This window comes from Phaenicophaeus curvirostris, chromosome 1 (assembly GCF_032191515.1).
Source record: "Phaenicophaeus curvirostris isolate KB17595 chromosome 1, BPBGC_Pcur_1.0, whole genome shotgun sequence".
NCBI classification, from domain to species: Eukaryota; Metazoa; Chordata; class Aves; order Cuculiformes; family Cuculidae; genus Phaenicophaeus; species Phaenicophaeus curvirostris.
Genome location: NC_091392.1, coordinates 202,561,296 through 202,579,640, shown reverse-complemented (window position 1 = coordinate 202,579,640; position 18,345 = coordinate 202,561,296). Strand labels below are relative to the sequence as shown.

The following is an 18,345-nucleotide window of genomic DNA, read 5'->3' as shown; positions in this document are numbered from 1 at the left end:
ACTTCACTACACTTGTCCAAATAGTGATTTTCATTATACGTCATTCTATTCTAGATCATGCTCCCTTTGGGAATGGGTGGAAGTCTTTTCATTAGAGGCTTACAGGCTGAGAAGTTACAGTTTAACTCCAAATGTGAATATATGAATGTGAAAGCCTGATGAAAAATTCTTTTAATGAAAAAATAATGAGGATATACATTTTAAGCAGTCCAAAGCTTCATGAAATATAAGCTTGGCAGTGTCTAAGGCTTTACTTGACACATCACGTTTTGGGAGAACATAACTAGCCTATAACTTTCAAAGCAGCAATTTTTCTTTCAGATGAGCTGGATATTAGCATGTGAACATGGTTTGCTTCACTTGGAGTTCTACTCACACAATAGCAAATACATATTGGTGTTTATTTCTGGCAGTCCTGCAGATCTCAGTGGAAGTAAAAATTAAGAAGAGATGCTATTGCGGAAAACAAGGAATAGCAGAAGTGGAAAAGAAGGGTTTTAAAATCAGGAAGTTTTCTTAGTCTCACTGTTTGCTGCACTCTTAAAAGTCACGGCCCAAAACGATGGCGTGAGCAAGGGGTGACTGTCACTAACTGCAGCTCTCTCTTGGAATAGGAAGGAAATCATAACCAGTGCTCCTTAATATACCAAGTACAGCAACAAAATGCCACATCACTTACAAAACTAACACTCACTGAGCATGGGGAAAACTCATTCTTTTCATAATCTCTTTTCTAAGGGTGGTGAGAAGTCTTAAGGTAAAGAGCAGATGAGAACGGGAGGACGTATATTTTCTTTTCTTGAACCTGTACAAAGTTACAACATTAGGAGAAGCCCAGCCTCCTCTCAGCCAAAGCAGATGGCAATTATTGCTCTGCAGAGGTACTTCCATACAAAAACATCAGAGGCTTGCTCTGCTGGTTTATTCTAGACCAGAATCAGAAAAAGAAGCAATACTTCTTAGGTTGCAGATTGTGCTCAGAGCTCATAGCAGCCATCTATTCTGCTCATATTTTACATGCAGGGAATTTCTATTCATAGCTAGTGTCCCAGCTATGTAAGTGGCATTTCCTCTTCTTGCAAAATAATCAGAATCTTCTAAATAAAACCCTAGATCTTAAATAAGAACACAGCATCCTTTCTGATCAGACCTCTAACTGTCAAACACTTTTCAAAGACCTCCTTTCTGTATCGAGACCAACTTGCTGAAATTTTGCTTTATCTTTGAACAGACAATTAAACAATAATTTGGATTACAGACTAGCCACTGATAGCAACCGGATCTTTCAAATTAAACTTTAAGTGAATCAGTATTTACAATACTCTTAGATGTGTGTTCACGAGCATTACATAATGGCTATGTTTAACTGGTAGGTGGCCATTCCCATTATGTGCTGAAAGGCTGCAGGAGAGGCAACAGAAACACTGCAGTTATTCCACGCGGTAAATTCTTCTGTACTTTTTTTAACCATCCTTCCAGGACAGCTGATGCAACTACAGCACCACAGCTGGTGTCCACCCTGCTTATTTGACCTGATAACCAGTCGTCAGTCATGTCTGGCTGTCAACACCTACAACACGGCCTAACCACAGAGCATGTTGGTACAATGGGGCAGCCACCCCTTGCTGGTTCCAGAAGGGACAGTGTGTCCAGCAGAGTGGTGTCAGTGTCATACGGAGCTGGCATGCTGCTGAGCACGTTATAAAATAGAATCATAGTATCATAGAGCAGTTTGGTTGGAAGAAGCCTTAAAGATCATCCAGTTCCAACCCTGCTGCCATGGGCAAGGACACCTCCCACCAGACCAGGCTGCCCAAGGCCCCATCCAACCTGGCCTTGAACACCTCCAGGGATGGGGCAGCCACAGCTTCCCTGGGCAACCTGTGCCAGTGCCTCACCACCCTCATTGTGAAGAATTTCTTCCTAATACCTAATCTAAATCTTCCCCCCTCCAGTTTAAAGCCATTTCCCCTTGTCCTGTCACTACATGGCCTTGTAAAAAGTCCCTCCCCAGCTTTCTTGTAGGCCCCTTCCAGGTACTGGAAGGCCATCATGGCAAAGAGGTAGGACGAGAAAGAGGACGAGGTGGCTGGCTGGCACAGGAGCTCTTTGGCCACACAGATGCTTGATCTTTGCCAGGGTAACACTTGGTTAAAAATATTTGTTTCTGAGCTTGCCAACTGTACATGCCACATCTTCACTAGGGTTACAATGAGATCACTACAAACACCAGCTTAGAGCTTTATTGGAGACACTGCTCAAACTCTGTTTCCAACTTTCTGATTTTATCTTATTTTAAGGGAGAATAAACAGAATTATCTCAGTGTTCAGGTAATTGCTGCCACAATGCAATAAGCCTCTAGAATATCCACCACTTCATGAGAAGCAGGAAAGTCCTCTCGTGTCTCAGCTTGGCACGGCTGTTCATCTCCCCTTTGGGAGGGACGGCTGCGGGGAAGTGGTAGGAGGGAGGAGAGCACAGCATGTGGGGCACTGAAATGTGGGGTTACAAACTCCACTCCCTGCAAATTTGCCCTGTATGTGGTGGTGTGCCTAGTGGTTACCTAAAAACAACACAGATTTTGGCTCACTGATCTGAAGACAAGCCTTGGCTTGCACACAAGTACCCTCTGCCATTTTCCAAAAGTGAAATAGGTGAGGAAGAGACAGGGACAACACAACAAACAGAGCTGTACGCAAGATAACATGGTTTGCAGCCAGACCTACACATCACTTTAAAAGCATTTGTCTGATTAAAGTAGCAAAGGTGAATGGACTAAAAGCCTCTTTCGCCCACTTAGCCCAGTCCCTGTTCATGGCTTGTGGGCTGCCCCAGGCTTTTGCTGGGGCTGAAGCCAACCTCCCCTCCCCTCCTGCACCTCACACAGCACTGCTGACAACACATCTGCATTAGAACTTTACAGGACTGATTTGCATTTCTATTTTCTCTTGCCAGTCAACGTCAGCTGCCAAGTGAGGCCTGTAAACCTAATTACACCCCTTTGCTAGATTGCCTCATTCTTAAAATATGCCATGAAGTAATATATGATACAAATTACTGAGGAAGAGGGGGGATGAAGGAGTGTGGAAAGGAAATTAATTCATATAAAATGCAATCAGTTTCCGGAATAATTTGCAACAGACACTGGTATAGTCTCACTATATTTAATTTCTAAACACGTCACAAATTTATGCTATTCATATATTGTAGGAGAACTTAGCTATTGGGGAGTGCACAGGACAGCAGTGTACTTACATTATTTTTATTTTTATTTTTATTTTTGTTTTTGTTTTTATTAAAATAGTCATTCATGATGAAGTAAGGCAGAGTTTTGACTTGAGCTGAGTATGCCAGTGTGTTAAGCACAATAAAAACACACCATGGAATGCATTCTTGTCCTACGGAGTTTTTAGTCTAATGCATCGATCCTGTAAAGATCTCCTCGTTTGTTGTACTCATGAGCAGACAGCAGTCATTGTGTCATTGACACAATGGGCCCCTCACCACAAGAAGGATGTTGAGGCTCTGGAGCGAGTCCAGAGAAGAGCAACAAAGCTGGTGAGGGGGCTGGAGAACAGGCCTTATGAGGAACGGCTGAGAGAGCTGGGATTGTTTAGCCTGGAGAAGAGGAGGCTGAGGGGAGACCTCATTGCTCTCTACAGCTACCTGAAAGGAGGTTGTGGAGAAGAGGGAGCTGGCCTCTTCTCCCAAGTGACAGGGGACAGGACAGGAGGGAATGGCCTCAAGCTCTGCCAGGGGAGGTTTAGGCTGGACATTAGGAAAAAATTCTTCACAGGAAGGGTCATTGGGCACTGGAACAGGCTGCCCAGGGAGGTGGTTGAGTCACCTTCCCTGGAGGTGTTTAAGGCACGGGTGGGTGAGGTGCTAAGGGGCATGGTTTAGTGTTTGATAGGAATGGTTGGACTCGATGATCCGGTGGGTCTCTTCCAACCTGGTTATTCTACGATTCTATGAGGGTCCCAGTGGGGCAGAGGTGAAGTCCTAAGTACCTTGTTCAGATAAAAGATTCTGCCAAAGGTGTGTGGGAACTCTGTGCTGGAGTCAAGACTCCTAAACTATGAAAACACTCTGCCTTGCTACGGAGCACAGCAAAGGCTGCAGAGAGAAGCTCCGCTAACAGACTAAAAAAATTGCAGGGGGGAGAGACCGTGTCTTTCTTTTGCTGGTTTTAGAACAAACACTTGACAGGCAGCTTGTCAAAATATAACTTCCAAAAATGACACATATACAACAGCACACTCAAACTGGGGAGAGCTACGCTGCAAAACTCCTTGTGCAGCTGTAACGTACATCTGTGTGTTCCTCTTTGCTTCCCATCACCCCCCACCATCCCGGCACGTTTGCTTTCTATAGCAGAGCCAGAGAAGTAGCCGGCTTGTGGGTGAATGAGGCTGGGGCGAGCGGGGTGACGTACCATTCAGCTGCTGGCACATGGCCAGGCGGCTTGGCTTCAGCACAAACTGGCACTGCAGCTCCTGGGGCAGCTGTTCCGTCAAGAAGGACCCCTGAAGCTGCCTGGGGCAGGCACAGTGCTTTGATCCATGGGGCATCGCGTCGCGAATGTGGCTCATTTTAATTCCAAAGGGATATTCGTGTCCTGTTCAAAGAGAAATCACAATAATCTGTGTTGGATCGACTGGAGACTTGCAGAAGTCCATCTGCCTTGGAGGAAAAGCAGATTTTGCATGCTGGCCTGCAGCAATTACTCCCTCAGTAATCTCAGAACTGATGCGTTTCTGTACATTTACACTGGCATAAATCATACAGTGGTAGATATGGAGTTACTGTGCTCAGTGTAGTTAAACAGACATAAAAGTAAAATAAGACCTATTACAGCTGCATCACATAAAAAAAATCAGAAAAAGATGGAAGTGCCTATTTCTGAATGCAGTGTTTATTCCTTCTACTGCTTTACTTGTGATGCAGAAGGTGTAGGTACTGGTTGCTTATATGATTCTGGCAAGGAAGGGAATTTCGGGAACAGTCATCTGTCAAATTTTTGCTGAGCAGGCAAACCCAAAAAATCCAGTGTGAAAGTGATCTTCCGTCCCTTTCCATGGTGTGACAGCCATCCACTGAGTCAAACAAGACACAACTACAGTTCCTGTCTGAGGCTGAAATGGGAAGGAAACATTAATCACAGGGCTAATGCAAATGAGCTGTGCTTGGCATTAACCAGCATCATTGGGGACTACACAGAGGCAATTCACTTCTGGAGGAGCTTTCAAAACTGCCACCAGAGAGCTATTTTTTGGACATTAGACGTCTAAAGACATGGCAGTTGAAATATATCAAATGTTGGTACAGTGTTAAGAGGTTTTAGTTAACTTGCACTTAGACTTGAATGCTGACAGTGGAAGAGATGTTATCTGAGGTCATAGGTACTGTAAAGCTGGAGCACAGTCAATCCCTGTTTCTGATATCTACCTACGATTAAAGCTGGTCTTGTCTGATAAGCCTATGCATAAATATCAAGAACAGTATCAGTTTAATATCAGATTCTTCTTTCTCAAAGATTGTAACCTGAATGTGCAGTGACAGCGAGTCAGTCAATCAGAAAAGTCTTTCCCACTTCTGAATTCTCTGGTTCCATATTAAAAATCAGGCTGTGATTTTATCTGAAGAAGCTACACATAATAGTTGGAAAGACAAAGCCTGGCATGTTTCACAGACAAAAGAGTTTGCACTGTCTATAAGGTGCACAAGTTAGACATTTAATAAATATTAATGTTGTCTGACTCCAGCAAAGCATTTCTAGCTGAAGCTGCTTTATGAAGGAATTTTAAGATTTAGTGGGGTTAGAATTGCAGGAAGAAAAGAGAAAATCCATCCATTTTTCTTGATCTAGTCATCTGTGAACTCATACAGCACAAGTAATGCTGGGCTTCTACAGGAAAAGATTCGTAATGACAAGAATGGATTTGTTCTCAGTAAATCATGGACCAAAATCAAATTACTCCAATCACTTCTGAGCTTTGGGTTGATTCCTGGAGAGGAAATGTTTAAAAAAGCATCTTAGAAAGTGAATAAACAATAATTTGCTCCTAATTAGAGGAGAGCTGTCAGCCAGTAAGAGAACTACAAGATTGCAAAGGACCTCTTGATTCAGCTGACTTGAGTTGTGGAAGAGCAGGACATTTCTCAAAACTCTGCTGAGTTTTGCCGAGGAGGGGAGTAAACAAAGCTATGGAAGAGTAGGAAGAAATATGGTAAAGCTGAGCCAGCTCTGGGAGAGGAGGTCAGTGAGTGGAGAGGCTGACTCTGAAAAAACACTGAGGCTCATGCAATAAAATTGGGGCATAAATAAATAAAGTTTTTCAACCTCTTAGTGATATAAGCAGACAGTTGCCCTTCAAAACAAAGGATCAGCTCCACAAGCAGACAAACTTGGCGTGACAGGGAAGTAAGAGAAAAAATGGGAAAAACAAAGCAAAAGAGGAAGCTGCATTTCAGTCTTCTCTGTATTTCTTGCTTCCTTCAGCACTAAAAACTAAGTGGATGTTGAAAAACAAAACCATGTCAGGAACTTACCAATAAGAGGGTAAGGAGCATCTTCTCTTCCTGAAATCACCCACAGCTTGTAGTCTTTTTCAGAGCCCTTTAAAACCAAAATTAAGAATTAGTTTGCCAGCCATTAAGAACAGGGTTTCATTACGTTTCTCAGAACATAAGGGCAACCTGCACCACACTAGCAGGATGAAAGGAACCACCTTTACTTCTGCAGTGCCCAGATTTGCCACCAGCAAAGTTTCTGAAGTGTGTCAGCGGTGCGCAATGTGATTTGTGTGACCAGGGTCCAGTTCTGAGCAGCGAGAGGGGCTGGAGGCCACTACTTCTGGAAGAAAAGGGGGAGATTTGCCCCAGTTCTTTCACTGCTCCTGCAAGCAAAGAGATGGAGGTCACAGCCTGCCAGGACTCAGGGTTGCTCTGAGGCCAGGCTAACGTGTTACATGCCAGCCCTTTATGTCCTGTGGCTGAGTCAGTCCCATCCTGTGTGCCTCCTCACTCCCAGGAGGCTGGAAATGAGGCAGACCCCATTATGGAAAGAACCTCCAGCTCAGGGTGCTGCTCCTCGCCACCAGTGCCTCTGTGCCCTGCTTCTCCCTGCTGGTGCTGAGCAGCACCCAGCCCTGATGAGAGACGGGTCTGAACCCTCAGAGGGACTATGGATAATCAGCATGAAGCAGAGGCTTGCTTGGCGTGTGTGGTGGACAGCAGGTTGTTTATTTGTGCTAAGGTGACCCTTCAGCTTCATCCTTAGTAACACGGTAGTCGCATCCTCCAGGAGGTGCTCTGGTACAGAGGCATCCCCAGCCTCACTCTTGAGACCCCTCTTCTAACATCTCTCCAGTTCCTTTACGTCCTCTGCAAGCAGGAGGAGCTCATGCTCACCAGCCAACAGCAACCTGTGCCCTGTGCTGGACAGCAGGGCAGAAGCACCTTTGCCTGAGATCTGAGCCCACGCTAATGATGCCAAGGTGAGGACAGCACCCAGGAGCCTTCTGGCACTCAGTGCTGCCCAAAATCTGCTTGTAGGGCTGCTGCTCAGCCCTTTTGTGCAGCTCTTCTGTGTGGAAGGGCTTGGGAGCACTGGATGATGCTTTGAGATTGCTGAGCCCCCTGAAAATTTACAGTGGAGAGGATAAATTTATGACAAAGGAGACCATTTCTAGAGGATTGGAGAATGTGAACATCTTTGGGAAAAGCTGTGTAAAACCACTGATTTGAAAGCAAATTCTAAATGTTGCCTTTAGCATAAACATACAAGTTAATGTTGCAGTTTAATTGAAGAAGGAGAACAGTACATTATTTCAGATGTGATGGTGAGACATTAGAAATAGAAGGAATGACATTTAATATAAAACACTCTGAGGACAAAAGGTAACGGCAAGCGGATAAATACCATCCATGAAAAATCATCTATAATATCTTAAATCCATTTTTCAGCAACACTGCTAAATCAGGATGATTACACACTAGAAGTTTTCTGGCTACAAAAGATGATAAATACCTCATGACATTGTTTGTTTTACTCTAAAATTAAACCCTACCTCATTTTAAACACCTTTACCTTCTATCCTATATTGTCTGGACCTTCACCCAGTGTCCTCAAAGCTCCCGAGACTCTTTCTACTTGCTGCACACACCCAGTGTAATGCTGATACACCCAATAAAGCCTTCGTACTTTGCTCTTGGACTGAAAGAGCTTTCTGGCCCATATTAGCACTGCTGCTAAGCTAGCTAGCAGGGGGCAGAAGGAAAATAAATAGGCTTTGGAGACATCTCTGATGCCTCAGGGCAAGCAGCCAGGAGCAAATAAATACAGCTGAGGAGCACAAGAAAGGGTATTTACTTTTCCTTTTAAATATATATACGGAAGGGTTAGTTGCTGTGAAGGGGAAACAGGGGAAGGGAAAGAGCGAGGAAGCGCCTTTTCAAGAAGCTGACTGCTCATCTCTCAGTCACAAACGTTGTCCTTTATAGGCTTTATGAGGCCATTTGTCAGTATAAATGTGACTGTCCCAGAAAAATCAGCAAGTGTACTCACAGAGCTGGGAAACCCAAGGCCCTTTTTTCTGCCTCACTTGATAATTTGGAACAGATGATCAATGTAATTTTGCACAAACTAGTTGTCATTTTATCAGAGAAACCGCAGAGGGAAAAACCCCAATGTGCTAAACCAGAGTGAACTCAGCCAAAGTAATAGCCCCATTAATCACACAACATGCGAAATGTAGTTTTTATAATTGCTATTGGAAAGTCGTAGAGCTCCTTTCAAGTGGTTCTCTCTGGGAAAAAGCTTTGAGACGGCACAGAAGGAAAAGCTTCCTCGCAGTGAGAACAATCGTGCGAGGGGGGTGGGTGTTGAATTGATACACAAGCTACAGCTTAATTTATTTAGCTTGTTTGATTTTATTGCTAATCTTATGATATGCCTCTAATGAAAAAGGCTTTATGCTACAAAGATGCAGTGAAAAAATGTAGCGTATTACTTGAGCAAACAATTCTGCAAGCAAGATTTTACATCTTTCACATGGCTTTCGTTCTTATTCCACTTGAAATAAAAATGTAAAGAGGAGGAAAGGGTTGACTGTGACACACACAAAAGAATACAAAGCTGAAATCTAACCAGTTCCTCCTACTGCTCATTTCAAACAAAATATTCTCTGCCAATAGGGGCATTTTCCTCTTTTTTCTGTACACAGAATGAGGAAGTATAAATGATACACATAAATAAAATGAGTGAAAACAAAGCACACCATAATGAAGACTCACAGTTATAATACTGCATGGTCTCTTGATATTTGTTGTAGATTGGGGAAGACAATCCGCAATTAAAATCCTAATTTTAACTCATATCATCCTTTTTCCTTGAGGTTCCTCCACGAAATCAAGAGCCATCTTAATCTGATAGACTGCTGGATCCCAAACCCAGGCCAGAGCCCCAGCCTTGGTGTAAATGGGATGTCTGAGACATAACAAGATGAGAAATTGTTGTACCTGGGAAATAGGAAGCCAGCAGAATAGGCCCTTAGATGCATTAAAAGCCCATATAAATTAGGATAATGAATGCTAGAGAAGGCAAATTCTGAGGTTACTCCAGCTCTTGCTGGGGGTCTCCAGAAACTCCCAGGAAGCACAAGAGTGGCATTTTGTTTATATTTGACTATTCACACTCAGGGCTGTGGTACGGAAAGACTCGCCAGATTCTATGCAACAAGATCACCATTTTCATCAAGAGCTGGATTGTATCAGAAACAGCGCGGCCAGCAGGACCAGGGAGGTGATTGTGCCCCTATACTCGGCACTTGTGAGGCTGCATCTCAAATCCTGTGTTCAGTTTTGGGCTCTTCATTACAAGAAAGGCATTGAGGTCCTGGAGCATGTCCAGAGAAGGGCAATGAAGCTGGTGAAGGGTCTGGAAAACAAGTGTTATGAGGAGTGGTTGAGAGAACTAGGGTTGTTTAGCCTGGAGAAAAGGAAGCTGAGACTTTATCACTCTCTACAACTACCTGAAAGGAGGTTGTAGCAAGGTGGGTGCTGGTCCCTTTTCCCAAGTGACAGGCGATAGGATAAGAGGAAATGGCCTCAAGTTGCACCAGGGGAGGTTCAAATTAGACATCAGGAAAAATTTCTTCACTGAAAGGGTTCTCAGGCACTGGCAGAGGCTGCCCAGGGAGGTGGTTGAGTCACCACCCCTGGAGGTATTGAAAAGATGGGTAGATGAGGTGCTTAGGGATGTGATTTAGTTGTGGGCAGGTATGGTTGAACTCGATCTCAAAGATCTTTTGCAACCAAGCAATTCTATGATTCTAAGACATTTTAAAAAATCTTGTTAGCCAAACAGCAGATTGACAGGCCAGGTAAAAAGCTGCCATCTAGGAGCTTCGATGTCCATTGGTGTTGGTTTGACCCATGTTGTGAAACAAGAAGAGGAACAGAATAAGGCAGCCAGAATTGTTGTTCCTGGTACTGATTCATTACTACACCCAAGACACTACCTCGTCTGGTTTAGAGCAAAGGGAGGCAGTTGAGGCAGTACTTGATCTACTAGGAATCGCTGCACCTACTTTCTGTGCTACCTGCATTACTGAAAGCCCTGTAAAAGCCCTTTTATAAAACAGTTTCAGATATTGCTTAAATTGGGTGCATTCAGATTCTGTGCAATCACTGAGTTACATTCATATCACACATAACGCTAAAGGTCCATGGATAATTAGAGTACTTGATTTGGACACTTGGGAGCAGTGCTTGGACTTGTAATCTGGGGACACAGCTGATCACACATGTTTGCACATTCTGAAACCACCTAACAAGCAAGTCAGTAGGTTTGCTGTTACCATTGAAGTATGCTGTATCAAACTCCCATTTCTTGTGTCATAGTCATAGAATGTTTTGGGTTGGAAAGGACCTTTAAAAGTCATCCAGTCCAGTTTGTAAAAAAATGTCTTCCTTATTTGACTCTACCCTCTTTTAGTTTAAAAACATTACCCCTTGTCTTATCACAATAGACCCTACTAAAACATCTGTCTCCATCTTTCCTAGAAGCCCCCTTTATTACTGGAAGGCCACAATAAGGTCACCCCAGAGTCTTTTCTTCTCCAAGCTGAACAACCCCAACTCTCTCAGCCTTTCTTCATAGGAAAGATGTTCCATCCCACTGATTGTGTTTGTGGCCCTCCTCTAGACCCACTCCAACAGGTCTTTCCTATGCTGAGGGCTCCAGAGCTAGACGCAGTACTTCAGGTGAGGTCTCACAAGAGCAGAGTAGAGGGGGAGGATCACCTCCCTTGACCTGCTGGCAATGCTTCCGTTGCTGCAGCCGAGGACACAGTTGGCTTTCTGGGCAATGAGTGCCTATTGCTGACTCATGTCCAGCTTTTCATCCACCTGCACTCCCAAGTCCTTCTCAGCAGGGATGCTCTCAAGTCCTTCATCCCACTGACCCAGGTGCAGGACCTTACACTTGGCCTTGTTGAACCTCATGCTGCTCACATGGAGCCACTTTTCAAGCTTGCCTAAGCCCCTCTGGATGGCACCCTGTCTTTCAGGTGTATCAACCAGACCACTCAGCTTGGTGTTATCTGAAAACTTGCTGAGGGTGCACTCGATGAAGATTTTAAACAGTACTGGTCCCAGTTGGGATCCCTCAGAGACACCATTTGTCATCAGTCTCCATCTGGATGTTGAGCTGTTTACTACTACTCTCTGGATGTGAACATTCAATCAATTCCTGATCCACTGAACAGTCCACCCATCCAATCAACACCTCTCCAATTTAGAGAGAAGGACGTTGCGGAGGACCATGTCAAAGGCTTTACGGAAGTCCAGATAGATCACATCCATTGCTTTCTCTGTGTCCACTGATGTAGTTATATCATCCTAGAAGGCCACTAGATGGTCAGGCAGGACTTGCCCTCGGTGAAACCATGCTGGCAGTCTCGAATCACCTCCCTGTCCTCCATGTGCTTTAGCATAGCTTCTAGGAGGATCTGTTCCATGATCTTCCCAGGCACAGAGGTGAGGCTGACAGGTTGGTAGGTCCCAGGGTCCTCCCTTCCACCCTTTTTAAAAACGAGTGCAATGTTTGCCTTTTTCCAATCACCAGGGATTTCACCTGACTGCTGTGACTTTTCAAATATCATGGAAAGTGGCTTGACAACTACATAAGTGTCAAGAGACCTCCTCTTAGACATCAGCAAAATAGATTTAAAAGCAACTTTACACATGAGAGATCCCTTACAGGGATGAGAGATATATTCAAAACTTCTAGAGGCACTTGATCTCTGGAGGTCTACATATTAACAAGGCACTTTTGCTTTATTTCAACAACAATGAGCTGCTATGATAAAGGTTTTAATTACTGTTTATATCCTAGAACTTGGAAAAAGCGTGAGAGAAGATTCGATTATTAAGAGACTCATTAAAACTGGTGCAAGAACTTACGTTAATTCCCAGCTGCTGCAAGGCCATCAGAATTACATCATTTGCGGTATCAACATTGGTTACACTTAGGGTTTTTGACTGTGAACAGAAAAAAGGAGAAGGGGAAAGCTGCATTAAGAATTTGGACTTGCAAAGCATATCCAAAGTGCAACAGCTCTGCATAATTCACTGTTGGAGAAACTGAGAGGATCGTGTTAAAATTTTACTTGATAAATAAGTTATACTAGGTAGTTGAGATCCAGCTGTCTAAAACCAAGGTTTGATTCCTCTGCTTTGTCACATACTTTCTGTATTTGCTCCCTGCTTCCTCAACAGCTCCATCAGAAGGAAGAGTGCCATGATTACTGGGGACTAGACCTGCACATTAAAAAATGCAAAAAGACACAACCACTAAAATTGCATTTTAGACACTATATAAGGGAAACTTAACGGTTTGATTCATTTAAAAGCATTTGAGTTTCCTTTGAAAAAAATGAAACATTTCAGTGAGTTTTTTCAATGAAATAAGAGGTTCTCCTATCATTTGTTAATAATTTCGGTCCTTTTCTACTGAAGATCTCTCTGCTAAGAAAATACTATATATGGGCTATTCATCTCTATATCTTTTGCCAAATTCTATACAGGTTACTCAAAGCCAAATGTGGCTTAGAAGTAGAAACACTTCCTCTTGTTAATCTTTCATCCAGTTAAAATACTACCTCTCCAGCATCCTCCAGAATCTGTTGATAAGCAGGATGGAAAAGGATGGATTAGCAGAAACACCAGTTTCTAAATACCGATGGCAACCAGCATTGAAGTGCCAAGCTTTGTGTTGGAGGAAGTGTCCTTTTCACAAGGCAGTCTTTCCAGAGTGACATTTCAGCACCAGCTGCCTGGCACTGGTATTACTCCCGTACAGCTGGGCAATGCTCTGTACCTCGGTGACGTGGTTTGTTCTTATGCAAGGCAGCGCATTTCAAATACACCAGGATTAACAACTCCATCTTCAGCCCCGCTAGGATATGGCAGCACCACTGTCACCACCTTGCAGAGGCAAAACGAAGTGTGCAGAGCAGGTCCAAAGTGGTTTTCTCACCACCACACCCACTTCCAAGCCAGATGGGTAGAAACTGGAGAGGGGCAGATTTAGACTAGACATAAGGAAGAATTTCTTCACTTTGAGAGTGGTGAGACACTGGCACAGGTTGCCCAGGAGAGTTGTGGCTGCCCCATCCCTGGAGGTGTTCAGGGCCAGGTTGGACGGGGCCTTGGGCAGCCTGGTCTGGTGGAAGGTGTCCCTGCCCATGACAGGGGGGTTGGAACAGGATGGACTTTAAGGTCCCTTCCAACCCAAACCATTCTATGATTCCATGATTCTATGATTCCATGATTCTATGATTCTATGAAATAGCAGCTCCTACATCAACCGTAGGTTACTAAACTCTATTTAGAAGCGGGCTAGTTTGGCTTCACTAACAAGACTACACAGCTTTTGGACTGCAGCTGGTTCATGGCCACCCTAAAGCCCTGGCAGAAGAAACGCCTGCTCGCTGCAACAAACTGCCCAGGCGTATCCAAAAGCCCAAAGATGTAAATGTTCACTGCCAGTCCCAAGACAGTTTGCTGTACCCTGCTGCCCTGCACAGTATATCAATTTTATACTGGTCACAGGATGTTCAAATGAAACAACTGCCTGACATTTTGCATTTAGAAAAGATCTGAACTGTACAGTAGCATAAGTCCCTGATGGTAACAAGCTGCCATGGCAATCAAAGGAAAGTAGTGAGAATACTGTATATCTTGCTTTTGGACATATCTGAACGCTCATACCATAAATATTTAACATTTGCCTGAAGCAATGACATCTGGCTCTCAGGAGTAGGTCAGGACATTTGCATAAGTTTTGCCCTTGGCTAGAATATAATAAAATGCCTTCTATTTTGTGTTCAGTCTTCCCAGTCCTCCAAAAATGAAATAATTCTTGGGCATCTCCAGGTGCTGTAGTACTGGGACCATAGTGCCATAAAAACAATTTGCATCACAAAGTTTCCATCTGCTCCTCCTCTGTTTTATTACTGATAATAGCTAGACTACAGAGTGTCATTTATAGGACAGTCAGGATCAGAAAAACATGTTTGACACATGATGAAATTACAGCTAAGGAGGAAAGACATTTTAAAAAACCCCAACAAACCCTGGTACCAGAGTGCAACACCTCAGAGTATGTGATTTATAGACATTTACATTTGACCACACCTTTATCCTGCACTCCTGCATCTGAGCTATCATAATTATTGTTTGTTAACATTTGTCTTAGCAATCTGTCATTTCTAACTATTATCTTTTGCCTTAATAAAAACCTAATGAAAAAAAGACAGACTTCTCTGTGTTTATGCCTAGGCAAATATAGAATTCTAAGTGGAGATTCACTGTTGGGCAAAGACCTGCACTGAAGTCTATCTTCTGTGAAAACTTCTTGTGTCCCTGCGAACGCTCTTTAGGTTTCTGCACATGAAATACAGATCTTACAAGCACAGTTAAAAAGCAAAGACAAATTTATAAGAAGCAAAGGAAGAATGTATGGATTATCACTGGATGCTATGGTATCCCTAAGGAATTTGCTACATACAAGAATGTAGTTTAAATTGGTTAAAAATGACTTAGTAAAAAAGGTGCAAATCACCCTATGAATGACCTTTCTTTACCAATTTGCCTTGTGTTTGTAAATTTACCAGCATCAGTTAGTTAATTAGAAACATGCTTAGTGCAATTTCAGTGTGCCCATATACACAGCTTTACTGACTTAGGATCATTATGAAAAATAAAACACATTGCAACTTTGCAGAATTGAATGAAGGCAGCTGTGGGTTTAGATCACTTTTACAGGCAAGAAAGGGTACATTGTGCTGGCATTTCTGAAGATGCTTATGCATAAGTTCCGCTAGAGGTGTTTCTTGGGACTTCACACTGTACGGTCTTTAGTTTGTGTGCCAGAATCAGTATTTTTTACTAAGCATGCTGCCTTTAAAACAGAACTCATGTATTAAACAACAGGAAACAAACATTTCAGGGCTGCATATGCCAAGATTTTAAAAGGGGTCCTTAAAGGATGTTGAAAACCGAAAGAAGCCCCCCAGTATCCAAAGGATTTACAGTGACTAGCACTCATAGGTGATGTGTGTTTAGACCCCCAATTAGTTCAAGAGCACTTACATATGCACAAGTCCCCACATCCTTTGCAATTATCTTCAGAGGTATGCTTTTAGGATAGTCCTTCTCCTTCTCTTCTCTTATTCGACTGACAAAACAAGTACAGAACAAGTAAATTTTTAATACTGTAAACATAAATAGTAAGATGGAAATTTAAATAGCTATCAAGCAGTAACTGGATAAGAAGCATGTTGTTTGCAGAGGTACTGCAGCAGAAAGATCTCTGAGGACAAGAAAGCATCCAGAAGTAACTGGAAGGGATGCTGACTTTGGCCCCTATCTGTTGTATTAAAGTTCATTGCAGAAACTGGAGTTATCAACAGAGAAATTGAATTTAAAAAATCAAGCTAAAACTGCCCATCATTTTGACACCTCAGCCTGCACTACAGGCTCCTACTGGAATCAGCTGCACCTCATCGTACAGATCAGTTCAAAGGACCGAACAGGAGAGTAAATCTGAAATCAACCCCAGCAAGGATGATTTAAACAACCCTGGGAACTCTGAAGATATAGACAGAAACCTCAACGAGCAGAACTAGGTGACCAGAAAACAAACGCTCCACTAGCAGTTCTCTGTCCATACAATGACTGAAATAAGGCAGCTCTACTTAACTGAACCCTCCTACCATACCCTCCAGCTTGGGGTACATTTTGTAAGACCAAAATACAGCCAGCCATGAGCAGCAGATATGTTAGAGCAGAGGTTCCCAAGCTGGGCTTGCTTAGATGCCATCACCATGGAAAGAGCCTCAACCTCAACTACAGCGAGTGACAGAGGCTCCTACAACTATGCAGGGAAGGGACCGTGTGTGACAGGGATCACTACAGTTTTGTACTAAGCCATCTTCAGGCACAGGGAAGCATTTTCCTCCTTGTGTACTGATCACTGCATGAACAGCACATACCATCTTCTTCAGGGAGAAGTCATGAGCTGTTTTTTTTCCTGATTATCAATTTGAAAGAGATTATCTACCATGATGGCATAGGCACCACAGCTTGGGAATCACTGGTCTAGATGATTGAACTCTTTTCAGTGTCTTGAAAGACTGTATAATAAAGTACCTTTGCAGAAAAGACAGCCATGTTTCCCTTTGTTCTGCAGATCTGCAAGGATATAAAAAAACAGGGATAAATAAGCCATCATTTGAATACCAAAATAGCCCTTCTACAAACCACAGTGGAATGGACCGTTTCATGGTTGCAATTTCCATAAATACCTACAAAGACTAAAAGGTTTTTCCAGATTTGAATGAAAAATCTGTTTCTCATTCAAAAAAATCAACTGAAAAGTATGCCGCAGAGATCAAAAGCCCTAGCTACCAGTTTTTACCAGAGAAGTTAAATCTTTACCAGTGAATTCAGTAGAAATGGTTGAGTTCTTAAACTAATGTCCAAATAGAAGAGGAGGTCACTATAAAATAAGAGCTTAATTCAAAAGTTTAAAAGTGTTTCCTCAGGTATACAGACATCTTCCCACATTTAATATTCTCTTCTTTGTTACTTGGTTTATCCCCACATCACAAAGAACACATATGCACAATGAACAAAAGGTCCCATCGTACTTAGTATTGTTTAACTTTGGACATTTTAAGGCTTACCTCATTTATCTTTATCACATTTATACACTTTCAAGGATAGAAAACCATCCAGTTAAATGTAGCTAATAATAGAGTAGTGCCAACCTAATTTTGCTTCAACTTTCTTTATTTAAATCCTGCCCCAGATGAAGTAACTGATATTCCCATTGCTGCTTCTGCAAATCAAGTTCTTCAAATTTTCAGAGCAGGCATTTAGGGAACTACAAACTTATTGAATGATGCTGTGAGGGGAATGCACTTTATAAACATTACAAATGTGATTCTGCTTTGGCTGTTTCAATTTCATTGGATACGCATCTCTGGACTCATGCATGGCATTTGTACCTCCAGACATAAAATAATTTCACTTCTACAAAATCTCTGACTCTGTTTTGATTAAAGCTACTGCATTCCTATCCAACTAATTTCTGATAGTTATAAAGGATCACGTACCATGCCTAGATCAAAGCTCATGTTTATTGGCAAGAGTTCAATCAAAAATAAATAGAAAATTTCAGCTTCGTTTCAGTACTATTAAGTGAAAAAAAAACCCCATGAGCAGCACAACCAGCTCGAGAAAGAGCAGTTTGTGCACAGGATTCTCTTTGGATATGGACAATGTGACGTACAAACTAAGCTGCACGTGTCAGCTTTTGCTCTCTGTTGGTAAAGAGGAAAAAGTATTTTCCAAATCTCAGACAAATCGCTGTGGCTAAGCAGCTGGGATTTCAGGGGGATGGTGCCCTCCCTTAGCGAAAGTGACGACAGAGCCCTCCTGCTGAGACTAAAATTAGCCTAATCACTGAAATTACCTTCACAGCCCTTATGCATCCTACAGACAATGCTGCAAAGATAGACCAAAAACCTTTCTATTAAAATACAGAGGTTCTGCTTTAAGAGGAATTTTGACATTTTCTCTGGCACAATTAAATAAAAAAGAGAAACAGGACAAGGTCAGTATTTCACTGTATGTCTCCAGTATAAGTTATTTTCTTTAAAAGTGTCCTCTGAGATTCTCTCTGATCTTTTCATTAGCTTGCTTGTATACTATTTGTAGTTCGTCTTACTAATTAGCCAAGGTGTTTGTCAAGTTATAAAAAAAAACAAAAA

General features: G+C 42.6%; 1 protein-coding gene across 1 annotated transcript in view; it reads right to left on the bottom strand.

Moving 5' to 3' along the window:
- The window catches only part of ARHGAP20 (Rho GTPase activating protein 20), a 69,531-nt gene that overhangs the window by 11,217 nt on the left and 39,969 nt on the right, over positions 1-18,345 (bottom strand). The window contains 5 exon segments of the mRNA XM_069883474.1: positions 4,437-4,619; positions 6,554-6,620; positions 12,470-12,547; positions 15,662-15,746; positions 16,721-16,762. Of these exon segments, the coding sequence (XP_069739575.1) occupies positions 4,437-4,619; positions 6,554-6,620; positions 12,470-12,547; positions 15,662-15,746; positions 16,721-16,762 (455 nt within the window).